Consider the following 26,029-nt stretch of genomic DNA (forward strand, 5'->3'; position numbering starts at 1 on the left):
ACATTGCTAATTATCAGAGAATGCAAATCAGAACCTCAGTAGGTATCACCTCACCCTGGTCGGAAGGGCTGTCATCAAAAAATCTACAAATAAATGCTGAAGAGGGTGTGGAGAAAACAGAACTCTCCTACACTGTTGGTATGAATATATATTGGGTACAGCCATTATTGAAAACAGTATAGAGTTTCCTTAAACAAATAGTGCCACCATATGATCCATCAATTCCATGCCTGGGTGTGTATCTGAAGAAGCAAAAACACTAATTTGAAAAGATGCATGCTCCCCAATGTTCATAAAAGCACTATTTACATTAGTCAAGACATGGAAATAAACCCAAGTCCCCATCAACAGACAATTAATTTAAGAAGATGTGGTGTGTGTATATATATACATATACACATATACAGATACACAATGGAATACTCAGCCGTAAAAAAAAATGAAATATTGCTATTTGCAGCAACATGAGTTGACCTAGAGAATCATACCAAACACAAAGACAAATACTGTATATATATCACTTATAAGTAGAATTTTAAAAATAATGCAAATGAATCGATATAAAAAACAGAAAGCAGACTCAGACACAGAAGAGAAACTTATGGCTACCAATGGGAAAATGGGGGTAAATTAGGAATATGGGATTAACAGAAATAAACTATTACACATAAAATAGATAAGTAGCAAGGATTTACTATATAACACAGGGGAGTACATCAATATCTTATGATAAAACTATCATGGAAAATGATCTGAAAAATACATATACAAATGTGTGTATATATATATATATACATATATATATATGTAACTGAACCACCTTGCTCTACACCTGAAACTAACATAACATTGTAAATCAACTATCCTTCAATTAAAAAAAACCCCAAGCCTTTCTGTAGTGATATTTTAGAATCTTATTCACTTTCTCAACAATTAGTTCTTTACTTTCTAAAGTTAAAAGGAAAAGACTACCTTACAATCAATTCTAATTTTCTAGCTTTTACCACAATTTAACATGTGAATTTCCATTGGCAGTTAGATCGTGTTTTATATCCTGTTCACTGTAAGTTCTCTAAAAGGTGATATCCACAAATATAAAATTCAATAAAAGATGTGTGAAAAGATTTTTAAGTAAAATAAAAAATAAGGCAGAACTGCTTACTTCTCTTTTCCTTTTTAAACATCTTGCTATTAGCTCTACTTTTTTCCCACCACTTCCTTTTTTTTTTTTTTTTTTTGTCTTTCGTCTTTTTAGGGCTGCACCCAAGGCATATGGAGGTTCCCAGGCTAGGGGTCTAATGGGAGCTGTTGCTACCGGCCTACATCAGAGCCAAAGCAATGCCAGATCTGAGCGGTGTCTGCGACCTACACCACAGCTCATGGCAACGCCGGATCCTTAACCTACTGAGCGAAGAGAGGGATCAAACCCTCAACCTCATTGTTTGTAGTCGGATTCATTTCTGCTGCACCAAGACCGGAACTCCCTCCCACCACTTCTTTGACATTTCTTTCAAGATTTAGATCATATTCTGTTAATTTCTGAATTTCAGTTTTCTCCCATTACTTGTAAATGTAACTTGCAGCACTGTGTCTTACACTCAATATATTAGCTATCTTCTTGTGTGTATTTTAAGTAGAAATGATTTCATAACCACTATGAACGGTAGAAGTCCAACATCATCTCTTTATAAGAGAATTTAAATGGCCCCTTTACTATCCTGCAATAATAAAATATAGCAAAACCTGCCTACCCACATGTTTTTTAAAAATTTTACATATACGTTTATAATGTTTTTATGTTTTATATTATTGATATTTACTAAATAATATAATATAGATATGGTAATAGGATAAATAAAAATCAATATGATATCCTTTATATAGAATAATATACAGAATTAATAAAAAGAATATAATAAGTGCTCAGGCATGACTACATTTGAAGACATGATTTAGTTAGATGCTTGCTCCTACTTACGCTAAATAATTTTTGCATTTAAAATAAGGAAATCAGAAACAATTCCAAAAAATAAATATAGGAAAATCAAAATAGAGTCTCAAGTGAACTCTAGAAAAACATTTTTGAGAAAGTAAAAGTAACGTTAACTGAGCTAGGGCTAACTTGGCAGAACAGCCTTTAGACTGAAAAATTATGAGCACTTGGCTATTCTTACAGATGATCTGTTCTTATGTATATTATAATTTGGATTGAAAATTAAACTGGGTGTCAAAATAAGCATAATGACACTTTTCAATCCTCATCTCTTTGATACCTGATTGAAGACTCTCTTTGCTATCTATTGCACCAGTCGCTCTTGATCCTTCTGTGTCCTCTGTTATTATTTCCTAGTCTTTTTTTTTAATTTTTTTTATTTTCCCACTGTACAGCAAGGGGGTCAGGTTATCCTTACATGTATACATTACAATTACAGTTTTTCCCCCACCCTTTCTTCTGTTGCAACATGAGTATCTAGACATAGTTCTCAATGCTATTCAGCAGGATCTCCTTGTAAATATTTCCTAGTCTTTTAAATAGATTCTTTTTCCTTAAATGAGGCCTAAATATTGGTGTCCTCAAAATTTCAGTCATCTTCTCACTCAGCACTTTATGCTTGGAAGATTTTTCCTGCACTACCCCAAGTGATAATGTAGGTTTTAAAGCCTACCTCTCTGACTTTTCTCCTAAGTTTCACACCCTTATTCCTAGCCAACTATGAGACCTTTCAGTCTGACTAATCTACATATACTTCAAATGAAGATTTAATTCATATTCCTCTCAAACTCTTCTTTTTTGTATATACCCTAACTTCGCCAAAGACATCACCATCACTCAGTTTCCTGAACAAGAAAGTTCAGTCATCCTTGCTCCGACTCCCTGGACCCACACATTTAGAGTCCTATTGATTCTACCACCTAACAAGCTGTCGGCATCATCCCTTCCTTTCCCATTCATTTCTGTCACACTAGTCTCCACCCTGACTACTTGTTCTATTACAGAAGGCTTCTATGCTCTCCTCCTAGTCCCTGTTCTAACCTTTCTTTTTTCATTCTCCTCCATGTTATCACCAGAGTTATCTTCCTAAACCATAAGTCAGACCATGCTTTGTTAAAAGCCTCTATTAACTTCCCATCATAGGCAAGAGAGAAATTTCTTATCCATGAAGTCTACCTTTTTTTTTTTTTTTTTTTTCTTTTTAGGGCCGCACCCACAGCATGTGGATGTTCCCAGGCTAGGGGTCGAATCGAAACTATAGCTGCTGGCTTATGCCACAGCCACAGCAATGCCATATCGGAGCCGCGTCTGTGACCTATACCACAGCTCACGGCAACACCGGATCCTTAACCCACTGAACCAGGCCAGGGATCAAACCCTGCAACCTCATGGTTCCTAGCTGGATTTGTTTCCACTGCACCATGATGGGAACTCCCAGCAGTCTGCCTTTAAAGCCTCAAATCTGAGTCAGTTTCCCAAATGCCAAATAGTCTTTCCTGACATTTTATTGTACTTCTTGCCCAGAATTTTATTCCTTATCATCTTCACCTAGTGAACTTCTGCTTATCCTTCATGATCCAAATGAGAGATCACTGCCATTACAAAGCCTTGCCCAGTTCCTAATAGCAGAGTTTGTGGCTTCATTTTGTCTCATAGCTTGTCAAAACAATATAATAATAACTGCCCCAATGCATTAAATTCCTAGAATGTGCCACATCCTTACCTCTACCCCTCTGGTTGTTGCCATGTGATTATCCCTGAGGCTTGGAAAGGTTTAGCCACTTAGTCACACAGGGAGTAAGTGGTTGAGATAGGATTCAAATTTATATTGAAAAAAAAATATCCAAAGACCCTGTTTTTTTCCAATATATCTGTATTATTGCAGTAATCAAATAGCCGTGATCTTTTTTACCTATTTCACTGAACTACAACCAACTTAAAGTTAGGAAAGTCTTTTCATGTGTATGTCTCAGTGCCTCACATGCAATAGGTGGTCACAGTGTTTGCAAATCAATGGGTGAAGGAATACATGAATGCTGAAGACAAAGAACAGGAATTCTGGTGTGGTCAAAGACATGAGTAGAAATATTAACACTATAAACATAAGTCTGGGACAGAGTTTTCCACAAAACTCATAATTCAGTGATTCCAAGAGGCACCTGTCTTCCTCTTCCTTCATCTTCCTACTCTCTGAGGTAGAATTTTTCATCTGCATCTAATGATTTGGTTCATTCTTGCTCTAAAGCCAATACAACTATTTATTAGGAAAAATTGATGGAATCTGGATAAGAGGCTCAGGTTCCAGGATCAAAACAACTTATTTGTATTCTTATCTCGTAAGGATGCAGATTCCTAGTTTGTAATGCTGTGCCTATAGATGGTCCAGTGCCCTATTCTCATACTGGAGTCTAAGCTTTCTTTGATGAATTCGTGCGTAAGAGTGTCTGCCATCTGAGTCCTACATGCTGTTTGCCCTCAGGCTTTTCAATACTGTATGTGGCTACATAACCAAATGTTTGGAATAAGATATTTTTTCAGAAAAAGTCAGCCAGTGTCAGATGTCAGAAAATGTCTTTGGCAACTGTTCCTTCTGAGTATTCGGTATCTCACTGTGTCCATTTGGGTCTCCCTACAAAGGCTCTAGATGCCTCCTGTGCAAAGGGGGTATCTCTGCCTCCCTACCCTCCTACCTTTCCCTGACTGAACTCTATGTCCTATTCTGAAAATATCTTATGCCTAACATCAAACTGGCAAGTACATAGACAGATTTTAAATAGTCTGATGGTAACAGAACATGGAAGGTCAGTAGATGGATAGTATAAATTCCTCATAGTATAAATTGCAAATACACAGGCATTTAGGAAACAATAGTGGATGCTAATTTGAAGTCTTTGGAGCTAACATTTCAATAATACAGCCGATTTTGTTCTCTAATGATGGCTTTTTATCTCTGTCACCAATGTTCTCTGTAAATATTTTCAGCAATTTATATATGGGGATTAGAAGAAATAGTTTCTTTCCTCTTCCTATTAACATAATATACATACTCTCAAGACACAATATGAAGAAGTAGTCTTGGAAGAGAATGCAAATGACATTAGAAGTTCTTTTTATTTCTCCAGTAAATTGAAGGGGAAAACTTGATTAAAACCTAATTTTTAATTATGTGACACATCAATTCATTCAGCAAATATTTAGTAAGAAACAGCTATACAGGCAGTTCTGTACCAAGCACTTTGGAGAATATAAAGGATGAGGAAGCCATTTTCTCTGATATCAAGGAGGTTAACCTCACATATAATTAACAGCTAAGCCTGTGAAAGACTAAAATACAACATGAAAATATAAAAAACTCTAAACAAGGGAATGAGTGGATGAGTGGTGGGAAATGAAGTGGCAAATAGTTTTAGTAAGCTATAACAGGCACTGGGTATGAATTTAAAACTACACCCCACTCATCTCAAATAAAACCCCAAGATTAACCTATACAAATCACAGGACTGACTTACTATTTCATCTTCCAGTTCTTGGTCAGCTCCTTCTAAATTTCCCTGGAGAAAAAGAGCTTTTTGCTTCTCTGCTATTTCATAGGTTGGAAGCATCTCATTCTCATTTTGGAGTGTATCCAATTTTTTACTGAAGTGTTCCATCTTCGCATCTTGGCTGATATTTTCAATGATGTCCACAGCATTTTCAGGACGCTTATCTAAGACATTGGTCAGCATTGCAGAAAGATGATCATATCTACCCCAAAAGAGAAAATTACAGATAATATCCCTGTCAAAAGCATCTGAAGAGACATTTTATGCATTTTCAGTGGGTTTTTAGGAAACTTTTAACAACTGGAAGCTATAGAGATTTTCAGTGGAAAAACTTCTACCACTGCCAGGAAGAGCTTATCTTAGAACTGATTTAGAGATGCCTTCAATATTATATGCATATTTAACTTATTAAAGAAAAAGATAATACAGCAAGCTATATATTCTATATTGGGTACATTTTCACATTTCAGATTGAAATCTTTATATATTTAAAAGTGACTAAACTTATTTTTTCCTTTTTTTACCATCCCCCTTCCTCTCCCCTTATTAAATTGTTTGATTTCTAAATCCAGTTGACTCTTTTAAAATCTATCATTTTCCTTCCCATTTCCTAATCCAATTACGTACTTCAGTGTTTTTAGACCTATAAAAAATACATTTCATATTGTAACTCTCCCCCACCCACAGACACAATGGAAAAAAATGTGTCCTCAGATGTCACTAACCTTTATTAAAATGTGATACACTCTAATATTTTTTGTTCTCTTCTATTAAAAACACTTCTATAGCTTTTTATTTCATAACTGAATTAGTGAAACTACCTTTAACCTCTCTATTGATGCATTAATTATCCTGTAACTTGTCATTAATTCCTTATATTTTAAACCTAAGTGCTTAGGATGTGCTTTTTTAAATTTTTATTTATTTATTTATTGTCTTTTTAGGGCTGCAGCCGCAGCATATGGAGGTTCCCAGGCTGGGGGTACGATTGGAGCTGCAGCTCCCGGCCTACACCACAGCTGCAGCCACATGGGATCTGAGCTGCGTCTGTGACCTACACCACAGCTCACTGCTGTGCAGGATCCTTAACCCACTGAGCAAGGCCAGGGATAGAACATGGATACTAGTCAGGTTCATTAACCACTGAGCCACAACGGGAACTCCAGGATGTGCTTTATTAAATACTAGATTTACAATGTGAATTTACTATTAAAGAGCTGAAAATGCCTGTCAAATTGCTCTCAGGCTAAATATAAATTCCTCTGTCCAATGTGGGGACTTGCATAAATTGTCTCTCTGGTGGATAAGCACTGTATCTCTCCAGTTTCATTTCTAATGATTAGTTCAATTAGAACTTCTGTCCCAGCAAGATATACCTACTAAATACCCCTCTCATGTTTTAGTTGCTAAGTTGGAACAAGAGCCTTTGTTTGTTGTGTCCCATACATGTCGTTTCTCTCAAGAAATGATTTAAAACCCACTTCTTCCTCAGAACCTCACCACTCAGGTCATTCCTGAAACCATTTTTTCCTCAGTGTAGAGTGGGCCTTTCTGATCACTGACAGGCTGCTGTGTAATTGTGTACCTTACGTACTTCCCATTCAGCAACTGCAGTAATTTCTTCCAAGGCTGAAATTCGGTTTTTGTTTGTTGTTTTAATATATCTCCTCCTTTATTATAGTGAAACAAAATGGATGCTCAATAAATGTCTGCTCTCTGTTAATTGATTCTAGCTATTTGTTTTTGTTTTTTCTTTAATACCTGTATTTATCTAATGGATTTTAGGAATGCCCAATAAAGAAATGTACATTATATAGGCAACCAATGTGAAGTAATTGACAAATATTATGTATAAAGAATATATTATTCTTTCCAAAAATACTGCCTTTTTTATAAATGAACAAAATGTTATGAATGGCAGAGAAGAAGTAAGTCTTTTCTGTACTTTTACTCAACAATGTGAAAACCAACATCGGATTTTGTATTTTAGTTAAATATTGTTTTAATTGACATAAAAATAGCTTTAAAGGCTGCCAAATAAGATCTGCATAAAGGAGATGGAATTAAAATCATCTTTTACTACTCTAGAGTCGTTTTTTTAACTATTCTATAACACTTAGAAAATAATAGTTGGATTTCCCGTCGTGGCGCAGTGGTTGATGAATCAGACTAGGAACCATGAGGTTTCAGGTTCGATCCCTGCCCTTGCTCAGTGGGTTAACGATCCGGCATTGCCGTGAGCTGTGGTGTAGGTTGCAGAGGCGGCTCGGATCCTGCGTTGCTGTGGCTGTGGCGTAGGCTGGCAGCTACAGCTCTGATTAGACCCCTAGCCTGGGAACCTCCATATGCCGTGGGAGCGGCCCTAGAAATGGCAAAAAGACAAAAAAAGAAAAGAATAATGAATATTATGGAAGGTATTCACTTATTATTTCAGAGACTTAACATTTGAAAGTTAAATTTGGCTATTTAAGTAATGTCATTTATAAAACAATTCAGCAAACAAAGATTTCCTGTTTTATTTTTTTGTATTCAGTTTTGTTTTAAATTTTTAGTGAACTATCAGGCATTTATAATGAGCTCTTTTAGAATTTTATCAAAGTTTATAAACTCATGCTTGTTATTTAACCCAGGGAATTGTGACAAGAAGTTTATATCAGTAATTCAAGTAGAATCTACTACTGAGCAGCAAATCACATCCCTGAAGCTTGAGTAAATTATAGTTTAAAAGAGTAATTTATAAGTAACATTATAAGTTGTTAATATTGGGTTTCGTAGAGATTTCTCACATTAAATATAAATTGGTTTCATTTTCTTCAGACTTTAAAATTATACCTCATAGTTTAAAAAGCCAAGTAATAGCTACAAGCATTTGCTACATTCTATATATTTAATGGACATTCATTTAATGTTTACTGATTAATCAGAAGGCATATTGGCAAATTATGATGAGACCTAAACTGGATTCAAAAGGTCTGGACTGCTTTTCCTGTGCTGCCATTCATTAATTCATCCTTGGAGTTCCCAGTATGGTTCAGCAGGCTAAGAACCCAATATAGTCTCTCTGAGCATGCGGGTTCGATCCCTAGCCTTGCTCAGTGGGTTAAGTGAGAATCATGCATTGCCAAATGCTGTGGCATAGATTGCAGAGGTGGCTTGGATCCCACGTTGCGGTGGCTGTGACATAGGCCTTCAGCTGAAGCTCCAATTTGACCTCTAGCCTGGGAGCTTCAATGTGCCACAACCTCAGCCTTAAAAAACAGACAAACAAACAAACAAAAAAACATTCTTTATTCAAAAAGTAGCTGATAGCACCATGCTATAAGTATATAGTGGTGTACGAAACTCACATAGTCCCTACACTTGGGTCTGTAGTCTGATGGGAGAGTCAGATATTAAATATGAGTCTATAATTCTAGGTCTATTTATATGCCTATATGTAATTATGGCCTTAATACCTGTGAAGGAAAAAATAAGCTGTTATGATAGAATTCAATGGAAGTTTCTAAAAGATGAGAAGTTAGCCAGGCAAAGACTTAGGAAGACCTAGGGAAGATTCCTGTCTAGCAGAGGGAGTAGCATGGGAACTGAAGAGCTGTGTGGCTGAAGCACAGTGACGGAAGAAGAGGGAACAGTCAGTGACTGCTCTGAGACAGAAAAACCTCAAGTAAATTAATTTTCCCATGACTTAATCCCCTCATTTAAAAGAAATGGATCATATTAGATATTTTCTTAAGTCCTTCTAGGCCTAAAATTTTGTTAACCATATGATTATGTAACTGAAAGCAGGAATCTAGAAATCTATGCTCAATCTTAAGATCTAAATTTTAGCTATAATGAGATGGTCAGAAGATACCTGGGCCATTGGTCATCACATTTTAAGAGAGATGTGGGAGTTCTAGTCGTGGTGCAGTGGTTAACGAATCCGACTAGGAACCATGAGGTTGCGGGTTCGATCCCTGCCTTTGCTCAGTGGGTTAAGGATCCGGCATTGCCATGAGCTGTGGTGTAGGTCGCAGATGCGGCTCGGATCCTGCGTTGCTGTGGCTCTGGTGTAGACTGGCGGCTACAGCTCTGATTTGACCCCTAGCCTGGGAACCTCCATATGCCACGGGAGCGGCCCAAAGAAATAGCAAAAAGACCAAAAAAAAAAAAGAGAGATGTGATGGGTGGCCTACTTAGTGACCAGTTCTGCTGGTTTGCCTAGGACTGAGGTTTCTCAGGATATGGAACTTGCCATGTTCAATCAGGACAGTTCCAGGTTAAGCTGGGTAATTTATCACTCCAATGCTGGCCTGGGTGGGGATTCAAACCATGCCATACAAGCACAAGAATGCTTAGATTTTTCATAGGCAGTCATTTTTAATAAGCATCTTGGAGAGATGCTTGGACTTCACTGTCTTTATGATTTCTTTCAAACCTGATTCCATAATTCCTAGATTTTATTTCTGTGTACCAAGAGGTTTGTTTGTTTGTTTGGTGGTGGGGGTGGGGGGCTGCACTTGCAGCTTATGGAGGTTCCCAGGCTAGGGGTCGAATCAGAGCTGCAGCTGCTGGCCTGCACCACAGCCACAGCAACAGGGAATCCAAGCTGCATCTGTGACCTACACCACAGCTCATGGCAATGCTGGATCCTTAACCCATTGAGTGACGCCAGGGATCGAACCTGTGTCCTCATGGATACTAGTCATATTCGTTTCCACTGAGCCACAATGGGAACTCTGGTGTACCAAGAGATTTTAAAGAAGCTGGAAAAGTCCCCACCAGTGACTTATTTTGAGTCCTGTGATACAAACAGTTAATAAGTCACTCTCTATCTAATATAGACTTTTCAGATGTATTTCCATTCACCCTCAGAAAAACATCCTCACACAGAGATACTCATATCCCCTTTCCCTTGCCAAAATTTCCTCCCTCTTTCTCTCTCCCCTCTCCCCTGCCCCCATTTTCCCTAAGACTTACAGATTTAGGCCTGACTTGCTGCTGGTCTTTAGTAGGTAAGCCTTGGCATTCTGAATGGCAATCTCAAGCATGCTAGGGGCCACTTCAGAAGCCCCAGACTCAGGCTGGTCCAGATCATGGATACTGTTTGAGTCTTCTTCCTGAAAAATGTCAAATCTCAGCTCTTTCTGATTAGAGTTGTTATAGCTCACATCCCTCCATCCATACAGGTGACATTTGGTTTGCTGAGATTGTTGAAAGGTGTTTCCCTCTGAATGACTTGTTTGATAAGAAATTGATTTTTCTTTATCAGATGATTGTTCCAAATGGTCAATGTGAGGTGTCCCATATTCAGAAGTCACACTAGTGGTCTTGTCTGACTGCCATGTTGCCATTAGGTCCTGCCTGGCCAGAGCCGAGAGAGAAGGAATGGCAGAGGGCTCCTGAGATGAGGAGGGTGGAGATGATGCACGTGGTCCTGCAAGGTCATCCATAGGCGTTCTGGCTCCAGACTGGGGGCTCCCAGAAGGGCTACTCCTGGGCTGGAATCTAGTTTCCATCCCCTGCTCCAACTTTGGGGTCTCAGATAACCCAGGCTCAGGATCTTGGGACAAAGTTGTTAGCATTTCTTCCCACAGTTGCCCTTCTTCCCTAAGTTCTCGGTTTTCTTTTTCTTGCTTCAAGGGGGTTGAGTCTTCCATGGGAGAAATCAAGAGGAAAAAAGTTCTGGATGAAGGGGGCATGCAGATATGAAAGGAGACAACACAGGGCTGTGGCTTTGTTTAGGTCTGTTAGATGATTTCCTAGTTCCTAGCTGCTCTCCAAGTCTCACAGCGTCCTGTCTCCATAGCAACCCCAGGCAGGGCTCCCCCTAAGAGAAACAACACAGACTTGTTGCTAGGACTCTGGGGAGGAAACCAAGAAAGATGAAAATCCTAGCTGTGTGATTTGGTAGAGCCTCTGCTCCTCTAACTAGATCAGCCAATCCAATCTGCAGTCCGTCAGTCATGTTTGGAAACCTGAGAACTGGTCAGACTCAGACAAGGAGCCTCCACCTCCACCCCATGAGAGGATTTTCAGGGTCTAATAGTTTGATTTAAGCTGTGTGGTGAGAATGATTCCTGCAGTTGTGGGAGGACAATACATTTACAGAGCTTGTGTGTGTGTGTGTGTGTGTGTGTGTGTGTGTGTGTGTGTGTGTGTGCGCACAGAAGAAAGGAATGACAAGAAACAGACTTAGCGTTTATCTCTGCTCTTAAGGTGAGAGGAACATCTGAAAGGAACATTAGATGTCCATTATTATTCCTGCTTTATTTTCACCCTAAGTCTCTATCTAGATGTTTACTCTTGTAATCTTAAATTTGCTTCTCATTGTTTGTAGCATAATGACCAAAGCTCTTAGCCAACTTAACTTGCCAGCTTCATTTTTTTCTCTCTTATTTTATTGAAGTATTTATAATACAATTTATAATACTGAATGGATATTTACTAATAGTTTCTTGAGAATTTTTTCATCTATATTCATGAGGGATATTTGTCTATAGTTTTCTTTGTATAGGTTTCTTTGTCTCTGCTTTTGTTACTAGAGTAATTCTGGCTTCATAGAATAAATTAGGAAGTATTTTACCAGCTTCTGTTTTCTAGAAGAAGGGATTGTAGAGAATTGGTATAATTTCTTCCTTAAATATTTGGTAGAGTTCACCTGTGAACCCATCTGGGCCTGTTTTTGAAGATTAATTATTGATTCGCATATATATGCTAATATCTGTGTGTGTGTGTGTGTGTGTGTGTGCGCGCGCGCGCGCTTTGGCAGACTGTTTTTTAAGGAATTGGTCCATTTTATCTAGATAATCAAGCTTATAAGCATAGACTAGGTCATATTATCTTTTATTATCGTTTTAATGGAATCTTTAGTGATGTTACATCTTTAATGTTCAATTTAGTAATTGCATCTTCTTTTTTTTTTTTTTTTTCCTTTTTCCTAACCTGGCTAGAGAGGCTTATTGATTGATTGATTGAACTTTTGTTAGAACCAGCATTTAGTTATGTTGATTTTGTTTTCTTTTTCTTTTTCTTTTTTCTCGTCTTTTTTTAGGGCTGCACCTGCAGCATATGGAGGTTCCCGGGATAGGGGTTGAATTGGAGCTGTAGCTGCTGGCCTTACACCACAGTCACAGCCATGCAGGATCTGAGCTGTGTCTGCGACCTACACCACAGCTTATGGCAATGCCAGCTCCTTAATCCACTGAGCGAGGCCAGGGGTCGAACCTGTGTCCTCAAGGATACAAGTCAGATTCATTTTTGCCAAGCCACGATGAGAACTCCTGAGCCACAATGGGAACTCCAGTTTTCTTTTTTCAATTTCTTTAATTCCCACTCTAATTTATATTATTTTTCTTATTATCTATTTTATATTATTTCTCTTCTTTTGCTTAGTTTGGATTTAATTTGCTGTTCTTTCTGTAGTGTCCCACAGTGGAAATTTAAATGATTAATTTTAGATCTTCCTTCTTTCCTGATATATGTATTCAATTGTATCAATTTTCCTCTAAGTACAAATCTTTGCCGCATTCCACAAATTTTAATAAGTAGCATTTTATTTTCATTTATTTCAAAATATTTTGAAATTTTCCAGCTATTTTTTCTGTTCTTGACTTGTAGTTTAATTCCACTGTGGTCTGAGAGACTACATTGTATGATTTTAATGTTTGTTTTCTTATATCCTGTAATTTTTATGTGCTGTTATGGCCCAGAATGTGATCTGTCCTGGTGAATGTTCCATATGAGCTTAAGCAGAATGTGTATTCTGCTATTGTTGGATGAAATGGTCTGTGGATGTCAATTTTGGCCAGTTACTGATAGTGTTATTGAATTCAACTATGTACTTACTGATTTTCTCCTTGCTGGATCTGTCCATTCTGTTAGAGACATGTTGAAGTCTCCAACTACAATAGTGAATTCATTTATTTATCCCTGAGGCTCTATCAGTTTTTGCCTCATGTATTTTGACTTTCTGTTTTTAGATGTGTAGCTATTAAGGATTGTTATGTCTTCTTGGAGAACTGATCCATTATCATTAAGTAACGTACTTCTTTGTCTCTGATAGCTTTCCTTGTTCTGAAATCACCTTGGTCTGAAATTAATATAGCTTCTCCTATATTCTTTTAATGAGTGTTAGCATGGTGTATTTTTGCCCATCCACTTACTTTATAATATCTATCTTTATATTTAAAGTGGGTTTCTTGTAGATAACATATAGTTGGCTCTATTTATCTTTCATAATTGTAACTAATATGGCAACTGTACATACCAAACCATTGCTGAATATAGGAAGCCAACACCCCTATTTGAGCTTAGTTCAATACTATTAGTCTTTGTCCATGTTATTGAGTATTAGTATCAATAAGGGAAAAAATGAACAGATTTTTAATCAATTCATCTTTTCTTGGTATAAAATAAATCTCATAATCTCTTTGCTTTCCTATTTTTACTGTCATATGACCAATTTCATTGCAGAATAAAAAAACTAGAAGAGTACAAAAAGACAAAAAGGACTAATATTGCATCTCAATAACCTCTGACATTTTATGTCTGTCACATTCACTAAGTCAGACTGCACATTATCTCAGACTTTAGAAATGAACCTGTTATTCTCTGGTGGTAATATATCTTACTCTGTGATTGAAGAAATGCTCATGAGTTACAAATTCTTATCCCAAATTAGGGCAAGATAACCTTTTAACTCTTGAAGGGAGTCTTTTGTAGTTACCAAGTTACCCTGAAACACCTTTCCAGACAATCAATATACAACTTGATACCAAGTTATTTTGGGGGAGCTCCTTATGTACATAGGCTCCTGGCCCTCAAACTTTCAGTTGAGAACCACTTCACATTTTTATAATGAATAACCACCTGAAATAGTTTTTGCTAATATAGGAAATATAGTTTACATAATAGTTATAGTCATGAACCTTTTTCATATTAAAGACATGATTTTTAAAAATATGTATGTATAACAAAATCACCTCACTGTACAGAAGAAATTAACACAACACTGCAAACCAACCACACTCCAACAAAATAGATTTTTTTTAAAAAGCCTTCTAGTTCACACAGTTGTCCATCTCTGGCCACATTCTAATTCTGAGCCACTTCCTACCCATTAAGTTGATACATGTACAGCTGTATGGTAATCTCTGATTCACTTGATTACCTATGCTGTGCTCAATATCTAAGGCCTCAATGGCTGTTTCCATAGGAACAAGAGTCCCTGTGGCTTTCCCATCCCCTTCAACATTCATTTTCATGTCATCTTCGCCAGATCTCCTGGACACACTCATCTTCATGGAATGTTCTCCATGCCAAGCCAAGAAGCCTTCAGAATGGGCCATAAACCCAAATCAGAGCCATGGGTGCCACTGCCTAGGCAATAGCCAAAGATATGCTTTTTCATCCTGCTCAGTACCTTTCTCTACCATGTCATTATGGTCATTTTAGATAATTCTAGCACTTCTCAGGATGAAGAGTGGTAGAGGCATTTGTGTTTGTTCACAGGATAAAAGTCTATTGAGTATTTATGTAAAAACAGGATGAATTAAATCTATTATCTGAAAAAGGCTTTTAGCCCAATGAACTCAGAGAGTTGTCTAGCTTTCTGTTTAATTTTCTGGCACAAATCTGGTGATTTTGGTTGTATCTCCACTGCCATCTTTGGTTTTCTGTCCCAAGATTGATCTTTCTTTCTTTCTCTTTCTTTCTTTTTTTGCAAAGGGGCTTGTCCATAAAACTGTGGGACTAACATCTATAAAGGGCTAAGTAAGAATTTCAAGAAAACATGTAGACAAATAACTGGTATTTGTTATGGTTACTGTTATTATTATTAATACATTTAAATCTTAATCTTGTTTGGAATTTAGTATTTGGAAAGATTCTCTAAAATATTTTCACTTTTCTTTACAGATCTAGTACAAGTAGGTGGGGTTTTTTGTTTGTTTGTTTGTTTGTTTGTTGCGGGGTTTTTTGCTGTACCTACATCATGTGGAAGTTCCTGGGCGAGGGATTAAATCCAAGCAGCAGCTGCAACCTAAGCCACAACTGTGGCAATGCTGGATCCTTTAACACACTGCACTAGGTTGGGGATTGCACCCATGCTTCCACAGCAACCTGAACCACTGCAGTTAGATTCTTAACACACTGTTCCAGAGAGGCAACTTTCGCAAGTAGTTTTTTAAAATAGGATACAATTTGATTATTCAGGGTACTTAAAAGTAGTTCTATAACAGAAATAATGTTCTCATAATAAACATTTGAACAGCCCAGGTATAATGTGAAAAAATTCATGCACATACAATTTAGAATCCAGTAATCAAATAAGAATGTTATAATTGTACACATTTCTAAGTCAACTGATAAAAAAATACACAAACTTATTCAGCTTAGAAAAACTATTTTCCCCCTGTCTAGCATATTTTTTTTCATTAAGCTGGAAGGGAATATGTATATTTATGAATATATTTTAAATAAATAAATGGGATAATGTTAGAGACTATTCTACAACTGTTTTTATATATAATAATTATTCAACACCATCCTACATTTTGTATAGATGTGTGTGTGTGTGTATACATGTATATATATGTATTTAACAAGTAAAATATATTTGATATTAAATACATTCTGTAATTCATTTAATCCTAATGGCTATTGATGGAGGCTTAGTTTTTCAAATTTTTTTTCTTTGAATGTCATTTTCTGTGATGTGAGTATTTCCACTTGTTCTTTCTTTTCAGATATTTTCACCATATATGTCTCCACTTATCCTTGTAGTTTTAGGGTTTCAGTATTATTTTGTTCTATGTAGATTATCTTTTTTTTTTTTTTTTTTTTTTTTTTGTCTTTTTGCTATTTGGGCCATTCCTGCGGCATATGGAGGTTCCCATGCTAGGGGTCGAATTGGAGCTGTTGCTGCCAGCCTACACCAGAGCCACAGCAACGCGGGATCTGAGCCGCGTCTGCAACCTACACCACAGCTCATGGCAACTTCGGATCGTTAACCCACTGAGCAAGGGCAGGGACCGAACCTGCAACCTCATGGTTCCTAGTGGGATTCGTTAACCACCGCACCATGACGGGAACACCAGTTTTTCAATTTTTAATTTTTAAAAAAGTGTGCCACTAAACATCTTTTAAAAATTTTGTTTGTTTAGTTCATAAAGTATATAATATGTATATATATGTATTTATATATGTGATTAAATTTATAGATGTGAAATTTCTGGGTCAGCAGTTATACACATTTAAAATTTTGATTGCATCATTTGCAACTATTTTCACCCATTCCATAGGTTGTATTAATCATTTTTTAAATGGTTTCCTTTTCTGTGCAAAAGCTTCTAAGTTTAACTAGGTCTCATTGGTTTATTTTTGTTTTTATTTCTAATGTCTTGGGCAATTAACCTAAGAAAACATTGTATGGTTGATATCAGAGAATGTTTTGCCTATGTTCTCTTTCTAGGAGTTTTATGGTATCTTTTCTTATGTTTAAGGCTTTAAGCATTTTGAGTTTATTTTTGTGCATGGTGTGAGAGTGTGCCTGGTTTCATTGATTTACACGCAGCTGTCCAGTTTTCCTAGCACCACTTGTTGAAGAGACCATCTTTTTCCATTTTATATTCTTGCCTCCTTTGTCAAAGATTAATTGACCAAAGGTGTCTAGGTTTATTTCTGGGCTCTCTAATCTGTTTCATTGGTCCCTATGGCTGTTTTTGTACCAGTACCGCACTGTCCTAACTACTCTAGCTTTGTAATATTGTCTGAAGTCTGGGAGAGTTATGCCTCCTGCTTCATTTTTTTTTTTTTTTTCCTCAGGATTGCTTTGGCATTTCTGGGTCTTTTATGGATCCATAAAAATTTTTGTATTATTTGTTCTAGTTCTGTGAAAAATGTCATGGGTAATTTAATAGGGATTGAATTAAATCTGTAGATTGCTTTGGGTAGTATAGCCATTTTAACAATATTAATTCTTCCAATCCAGGAGCATGGAATATCTTTCCATTTCTTTGAATCATCTTTAATTTCCTTGATTAATGTTTTATAGTACTCAGCATATAAGTCTTTTACCTCCTTGGTCAGGTTTATTCCTAGGTATTTAATTTTTCGGGGGTGTGATTTTTAAAGTGTATTGTACTTTTATATTCTTCTCTAATATTTCATTGATAGTATATAGAAATGCAACAAAAATTTCTGAATGTTAATCTTGTATCCTGCTACTATGCTGAATTTGTTGATCAGTTCAATTTGGTTTTGTGTGGAGTCTTTAAGGTTTTCTATATGCAGTATCATGTCATCTGCATATAGTGACAATTTTACCTCTTCTCTTCCAATTTGGATACCTTTTATTTCTTTTGTTTTTCTTATTGCTGTGGCAAGGACTTCCAATACAACGTTGGATAAAAGTGGTGAGAGTGACCATCTTTGTCGTATTCCAGATTTTAGTGGAAAGGTTTTCAGCTTTTCTCCGTTGAGTATTATATTGGCTGTGGGTTTGTTGCAAACGGCTTTTATTATGTTAAGATATGTTACCTGTATACACACTTTGGTAAGAGTTTTTATCATGAAAAGATGTTAGATTTTGTCAAATGCTTTTTCTGTATCTGTTGAGATAGAATATCAGGCTTTAAAACACCTTTATTGGCAAGTAAGAGTCCAAACTATCCTGTTTTTATTCCTCATTTGCTGCTGTGTTATGCAGTGAATAGTAAAGAAATTTTCTCACTTTTTCTAGAGTATTATTATGCTTTGGTAGCATATCACTGAACAATGCAGAACAGATCAAAACAAAGGCAGTTGATGATCAGTGTCACACTTTTTTTGTTTTATTTTTATTTATTATTTATTTACTTTCTTTTTTGTTGCTGTTTTTATTCTTTTTTGTTTTTGTTTTTAATTGTTACACTTTAAAAGCTCTAACTTTTCATACCTACTTTTTTTGGCCCAGATTTTCTAAGTGTGCTAGAAGACTTAAGTCCAAGATAGTGAGATCTTTACTGCTTCTTATCCAAATTCTGGTAAGTCATATAATTATTTTTATTTTAAAAACATTTTAGTGTATATATCTCATAAAAATATTGTTAGAAATATTTATTATAAATTTATTAGAAATAATTATTTCCCAGACATGCCCCAAGAGGGGAGGAGTGTAAGAATGTGTGTGTATTCTGATCAGTTTTAACGGAATACATCACTTCGTTGTTTTTTTCCTCGAGCTTTACACCTTTTTATTTGCATATTAAGAATTGTGATTTCCAGTAATTAAAATCATTTGAACAACACCAACAACAACAACAACAACAAATATATGGCACTCTGATTAAACCTCATTTTATACCCCTTAGGACACCTTGGACTTAGTAGCTTGCTTTTTACTCTAGATTTCACTGTTGTCCCACCTGGCATCCTCCTTCACCAACATGCAAGTTCTTTTCCTTCCCTGCCAGCCAGTCAGGCAGATGGGAAAGGCAGACTCGGCCTTCATTGTCAGTAGTTCTCCATTTTTTAAGTGAAAAGCGGCACAACGGTCTTTTAAACTTGCTCCAACCTCTTTGCATCTCACAAAGTTAAAAAGAAAAGAAGTAAGATAAGAAGAACAAGAGGGAGGAAAGAAAGGAAGGAAGGAAGAAAGAGCAAGCCAAAAGAAAAAAGAAATATACAAGTTTTTACAGTTTTTCCTATTCATTATATGTCTGGGTACCCATGGAAGACCAACAAACCCTTTTTTTTTCACTTGAGCACATCTTGTATATATTAAGGGTAACACACCTGAAAGTATTTTCCTTCTCTCCTATGAATTGCCAGTATTTTTCGTGCAGAAAATATACTTTTCTTTATCTCTCACAAATCTATATTATCTATAACACTTCAAAAAGTATTGGTTTTTATATGATGATAAACTTTTCTCTAAAAAGTCCTACTGCTCTTTCAACTGTTAACTTTAATCTGGAGCCACAGTCTTGACCACAGACCTATCCCCACATTCAGTCCTTTTCTCTAGATCCTTTCTTCACCTTCTATAACAGAGCCAAATTTACCATGAAGCTAATGAGACTTAAGCATCAGGGCACCTTGCCATGCCCTATGCTTAATTTCAAATCCATAAATTTGCATTTTTTCTTAAGAGGCCCCCTCCAAATTATATAAACTTCAGGTATCACAAAGCCTGGATCTGCCCAATTCCTGTATAGAAATTCCTGTATAGAAGGTTCATACAAATAAAATATAACCCAGTGCCCTGATTTAAACTGAGATAATAACTTTACAGATTAGCAGTCTAATTCTCTTGGATGGCCAGCTCTCCTATCTTAGCTTGAAGGGAATGAATGCAATTCATTTGTGACTTAGTTAATTTTATGTTCAGTCTTCTACAGAACTATATTTCACAGTGAGTAATAAACACTTTTGAAAACAGATATGTGCTATGTTGTCGATATAGAATACTTTATTGGACCCCTATTGAAACCCAAAACAGTAAGAATTAGGGTCCCCAACTCTGTCTCAGAGTATTAAAGTAATTTGCCCAGGTTATATAGCTGGAAAATTTGCATCTGGAATTTAAAACGTGTTCTTTCTGACTATAAAGTTCAGTGGGTCTCCACACAACACAGCTGTAGTGCTCTTTTTATTTTTCCTAAATTGATGTTTGATGTTGCCCAAATCATCTATAGACTACAAAGACAGAGATTAGTGTGAGGGATGAGATACTCAAACTTTTCAAATAAATTACTTGGTAATATGAAATTTGACAAAATGTTTCCCATTGACCACAAGATAAAATTACCAAAGAGGACCAAGTAAAAGAAATGTTCATCTCTAAATAGGTGGTGGCAGCAACATTTTGTTCTACAGAGTGACTGTTCACTTCCTCATGCAATCAACATTGCTACTCTTCCTCTATACATATCCAGTGGAAAAAATTGTCACTGGGCTTTTGCAAAGGCCTGGAAGGTAAAAATAGAGCTCTGTGCTCCCTTATCTTACTATTTGGCTAATTGTAAACTCAATTAACATTTTGGGGCTGGATTTATAAATTCTGGTTGTATTTTTTTTTTTCTCTCCCTCTCTCTATAGGGCCACAACTGAGGCATATGGAAGTTCCAGGCTAGGGGTCAAATCGGAGCTACAGCTGCCAGCCTACACCACAGCTTACGGCAATGCCAGATCCCTGACCCATTGAGTGGGGCAGGGATCAAACCCACATCCTCATGGATACTAGTCAGATTCATTTCTGCTACACCACAAAAGGAACTCCCTGCTTGTAATTTTTACCAAGCATTTGTAAAGCAGCAGAATTCTTTAATCCTTAGGCATAGATTTCCACAACTTTTGCCCAATGTCCTGTTCTCTGCTCAGCACGGTCTGTGACTTTTCTGGCTGTGGTGGGAGCTAGTCATCACAGTCCAGAAGATCATGGCTGGAGTATCCCTGGAAGCCTCTGTATGCTCTGTAGGCAATGATCAGGTAGGCAAACCCAGGGAGGAATACCAGGATGCCAACAATCAGAACTGGAAAGGCTCAATTGGCTTCCACTTTCTTGATGTAGCCTGCCAGAAGGAAGAAGCCCATGATAATGAGAAAAGCATCCATCAAAAATTGTAGGGTGGCACAAGCAATGGCCTTATAAGGAATCTTAGTAGGGCTTCTCTTAAACTTTAATAAATGAGATCTCAAGGCACCTGGATATCTTTTCAACTTAAAGCTTACTTGGGCAGATAAATTTTCCTTCTGATGGTTAATGTGTCCACCTTTAGTGCTGGAGAGCTTTGAGTATTTCACTTAGCTGCTGGGAATCCCAGCAGCCACATTGATGTAAGTGGGCACCAGAGACAGCAGAGTAGGTAGGGAGCTTGCCAGCTACCACACCATAGCAGAGTGGGTAGGGAGCTTGCCTGCTTCCACCCAAGGGCCACCTGGCCACGAGGTGGGATGTCCCATGGCATCTCTCCTTCATCTGCTTCCCCCAGCAGTCTTTCTGAGAGACTGTACTGTTTTGGATGGAATCTCTCTTTTATCATTCAAGGCTGCCATTACTTTGGTAGTCTTCCAGCCTGCCAAGTTTCTTCTGAAAAATCACCTGAGAATCTTATCAGGGTTCCCTTGTATGCAATTTGTTGTTTTCCCTAGCTGCATTCTATATTTTCTCTTTGTCTTTGATTTTGGTCAATTTGATTAACATGTGTCTCAGGGTGTTGCTCCTGGGGTATATTTTATATGGTATTCATTGTGCTTCCTGGATTTGAATGAATACCTTTCAAATATTAGGTAACTTTTTGGCTATTACTTCTTCAAACATTTTCTCCAGCCCTTCCTTTCTCCCTCTGGCAACCCCATAATGTGGATATTGGTGTGTTTAAAGTTGTCCCAGAGTTCTCTTACACTGTTTTCATTTCTTTTCATTCTTTTTTCTTTATTCTGATCCACATCAGTGATTTGCACCAGTCTACCTTCCACCTCGCTTATTTGTTCTTCTCTTTCCTGTATTCTGCTATTGATTACATCTAGTGAATTTTTTATTTCTTATTGGATTTTGCACCTCTGCTCATTTGATCTTTAAATCTTCTATTTCTTTTTGCAACGCTTCTTGTATTTATCACTCTTTACCTCCAGTTTTTTTCTAAGATCTTGGATCATCTTTTCTGTCCTTACTCTAAAGTCTGTTTCATGGAGGTTGTTAATCTAGTTTACTTAGCTGTGTTACTGTTGGGTTTTTTTTTTTTTTCACCTGTCCCTTTATCTGGGTCAAGTTTCTCGGCCTTTTCATTTTGTATAGTTTTTTTGTGTGGTCTCCATTTTGCAAGCTATAGGGTTGTAGCCTCTCTTGCTTCTGGTTTCTGCCCTCTTGTGAATGAAGTTGGTACAGGACTTTGTTGCAGGCTTCCTGATGGGAGGGACTGGTTCCTGCGCACTGGTAAGTGGAGCTGATTTTTGTACCTCTGGTAGGTGGAGCTTTGTCTCTGAGTGTAATTAGAGGTGGGCTGTTTGCCTAAGAGGACTTTAGAAGTTTACTGATGGGCCAGCTGTGTTTCCACATTGTTTGTTGTTTAGCCTGGGGCATCTCACCCTTGACAGGTGGTGCCATATTTTTCCAAAATGACTTCTTCCAGTGGAGTTCAAACTGATGATTATTCACAAGACTCTTCCTCTAGTGTCCTTTCCCCACAGCAAACCACAGCCGCCCCCTGGATATTGTTCCAAGATCTGCTCCAGATTCTCTTGGAGTCTCTGCTTTGTGCTGGGACCCAGTGCACATGAAGGCCTGTGGGTACCCTACAAGAGTGGAGTCTTTGTTTCCCCCAGTCCTGTGGGGTTCCTGAGCACAAGCCCTGCTGGCCTTCAATGCACAATGCTCCAGGGGCTTCTCCAAAAGCGAGACCTCGCAGCATGGAAACCTGATGTAGGGCTCAGAACTTTTCCAACTGTGGGGGAGCCTCTGCAATAGATATTCTCCAATTTGTAGGTTGATCACCAGGTAGGAAATGGTTTGTTTATATTGCAAAAGAACCCCTTCTACCATCTTGATGTAGCTTCTTTGTGGGTGTAGGATATTTTTTTGCTTAAATGGTCAAATTTAAAATAATTACTAATTTTCCTTTTAGCTCAGCTGCCAGTATGGCTCTGCATTGCACTATGGTTTAAAATTTTGAGGGGAATTCCCATCTTGGCTCAGCAGAAACAAGTACAACTAATATCCTTGAGGATGCGGGTTCCATCCCTGGCCTTGATTATTGGGTCAGGGAATCTGGCATTGCTCTGAACTATGGTTTGTGTTGCAGATGTGGCTTGGATCCTGCATTGCTGTGCTGTGGCATAGGCCGGCAGCTATAGTTCCCATTGGACCCCAGGCCTGGGAACTTCCATATGCTGCAGGTGCAGCCCTAAAAAGCAAAAAGTATGTACATATAAAACAATGAAAAATAAATTAAATAAAATAAAATTTTGATTTGAGAACCTATTAAAATATTTTTAAACTTTCTTCAGCACCGCAAGTTACACTAGCAAGCATTGGCAAAGATTAGAGAAGTGGGAATCCTCACCTCTGGTGGGAATTTAAATAGTACAGTCTCTTTGGAAAGCAGTTTGGCATTCTTACCTCTTGCCAAGACCAGCTCAGCAGATAAGGGCTGAAGAATGGGCACTGTAAAACTTAAGAAGTTAACGTAAAATAAGACAGAGAGATATTTATCTTAAATCAAAGATGGGAACAAGGGGACTCAAGGTCAGGGACCAAGAGCACTACCTCAAGACACCACACTGCTTTTATTGTGCTCTTTAGGATTAGGTCAAGTGAGGAGGGTGCTGTAGGTGCAGGATATAGTTCTTTTATTATTTTAAAAGTCACATAGCTGGTAGTCAGTTAAGCTTTTACTCTGACCTTTAGGCATTTAACAATCATTAGCATTGAGGAAGCCTGGCATTAGCTATCTATGCATAGCATCTAGAGAATCACCACTGTGCTTCTGCAAATGGCATGCCTATCTGCAGCAACCAGGCATGCCTAGGTTTGCACCTGTTCTCCTTGCTGATGCATATCCTGCTAACAACCCCTCATAAACCCCTTAGGGCCATGAGGCTCAGCTTCCTCTTATTCTTAACAGGACATATTATGCTGTGCAAACGGCATGCCTATCTGCACAGGTCCTGCATGCCTAGACGAATTATGTCCTTGTTCAGCTGACCACATGCATAACTTATGCCTTTAAGCCTTTGTTCTTAAGCTTAAGTTATTTACCAGGACTGCAACTGTTTTTCGAGTAGGAATTTAGAGTAAAGGTACAGCAGGACAAGATGGAGTTTTCAGCATAGAAAATAGAAGCAGAGAGGCTAAGAAAAGATTGTAGAAACATGTCTCCCGACAACCTCTAGATATCTACCTAAAGTAATGAAAGTCTGAGTCCTCTCAAAGACTTGTCCATGAATGCTCATAGCATCATCATTCACCATAGTCAAAAGTGGGAATAAGTCAAATGGCTATCAAATGGAGAATAGATGAAATGTGCTGTATTCGTACAATGGTATCTTATTCAGAAATAAAAATGAACAAGATATTAATACATGTTGCAACATGAATGAACATCTGTGTCCAGAAAAGACAAATCAATATAGGCAGAGGGTATGTGCTTTTACTTTCTTAATATGTGCCTAGGTCTGGGGCATGGGAACGTGGATTAATCATTTTCATTACCTGCTCTATTTTGCTTATGTTGGTTAGAAGTAAAGTATTCTCATGCGTAACAAAGTGCTTGGACCAAGATGCAAAGAGAAAGAGTTTCAAAAATGCCTGAAAACCCCAGATTCATATTCTCAACCGAGGTTGGAACAGATATTTTATGTGTGCAATAAAAATATGCCAATTTCTTGGAAAAGGAAAATTACACTAGTTGAAAGAAGAAATGTAGTGAAGGTCAAATTTTAAGTGCAGAAAATTCGCTTAATTGAATGGGAGTTCAGAAATTTTCAAAAATGATGTTACAGGCTTATAGACTATGACGATTTTAAAGACTTGATTCAGTTTCAAATTGCTATAAAGAATATTTGAACAGATTTCCATTTCTACAACATTTGTAAGAGAACATTTATTTTGCCTTACTCTCTCTTATATTGAGCATTCTCCCATTTTTAAACTTTTGCTTTTTATGAATCAGTGTCTTATCTTTTCTATAAACAAGTTTTTTTTTTTGTCTGTTCTAATAGGATGTTTTCACTGTTATGAATTATTTTCACTAATTTCACTAATATATGAAAAAACAGAAAAATTCACAAATCACACATGCACAGCCTGATGAATACTAACCAAGTGACCACACTATGGAATCAGCACTAAAATCAGTAAGCAGAATAATACCAAAACTCTGGGAATAGTCTTCTTGCCTGACTGGTACTATAATCACTTTCCTTCTAAACCAATAGATTAACTTTATCATCTGTTGATCTTATGTAATGAATCCTGAATAAGTGATGACTTTTTTCCACTGAGTACTATTGCTTCTGAGATTCATGTATGTTTTCCATATAGTTCAAATTCATGCATTCCTATTGATGCCTGTCAGTTTTTTCGTTTCTTTTTCTTCCTTTTTTTTTTTTTTTTTTTGTTGTTGTTGTTGTTGTTGGTTTTTAGGGCCACACCCATGGCATATGTGAGTTCCCAGGCTAGGGGTTGAGTCAGCCTATGCCACAGGCAGGGCAACGTGTGATCCGAGCTGTGTCTCTTACCTACAACACAGCTCACAGCAATGCCAGATCCTTAATGCGCTGAGCCAGGCCAGGGATCGAGCCTGCATCCTCATGGATACCAGTCGGGTTCATTACCACTGAGCCACAGTGGGAACTCCTAAATCAGTTTCTTATATGAAATTCAAAATTTGCTCATTTGTTTCACTCTTCATGGACAGTGATTCATGGTTCATGGACAATGAGTTGTTTATATTTGTTTACCCTGTGGAAGGTGGCGCCTTGAAATGTTTCAGTGTAAATTTATTAAATTTTTCTTTTAATTTTCTTCCTCTGC

General features: G+C 37.3%; 2 protein-coding genes across 2 annotated transcripts in view; one reads left to right on the forward strand and one right to left on the reverse strand.

Moving 5' to 3' along the window:
* ZUFSP (zinc finger with UFM1 specific peptidase domain) overlaps positions 1-26,029 on the forward strand; it is a 73,851-nt gene that overhangs the window by 33,949 nt on the left and 13,873 nt on the right. Inside the window, exon 12 of the transcript XR_002345203.1 lies at positions 18,470-18,539. The gene's annotated coding sequence lies outside the window, so the exon portion shown is untranslated. The remainder of the gene's footprint in view (positions 1-18,469; positions 18,540-26,029) is intronic.
* Positions 1-26,029, reverse strand: part of RSPH4A (radial spoke head 4 homolog A) — a 40,493-nt gene that overhangs the window by 9,430 nt on the left and 5,034 nt on the right. The window contains exons 2-3 of the mRNA XM_021089223.1: positions 10,495-11,344; positions 5,503-5,737 (exon numbers count right to left, since the gene is read on the reverse strand). Coding sequence (XP_020944882.1) covers positions 5,503-5,737; positions 10,495-11,216 — 957 coding nt within the window. The 5' untranslated portion in view covers positions 11,217-11,344. The remainder of the gene's footprint in view (positions 1-5,502; positions 5,738-10,494; positions 11,345-26,029) is intronic.

This window comes from Sus scrofa, chromosome 1, assembly GCF_000003025.6.
Source record: "Sus scrofa isolate TJ Tabasco breed Duroc chromosome 1, Sscrofa11.1, whole genome shotgun sequence".
Taxonomy (NCBI): Eukaryota; Metazoa; Chordata; class Mammalia; order Artiodactyla; family Suidae; genus Sus; species Sus scrofa.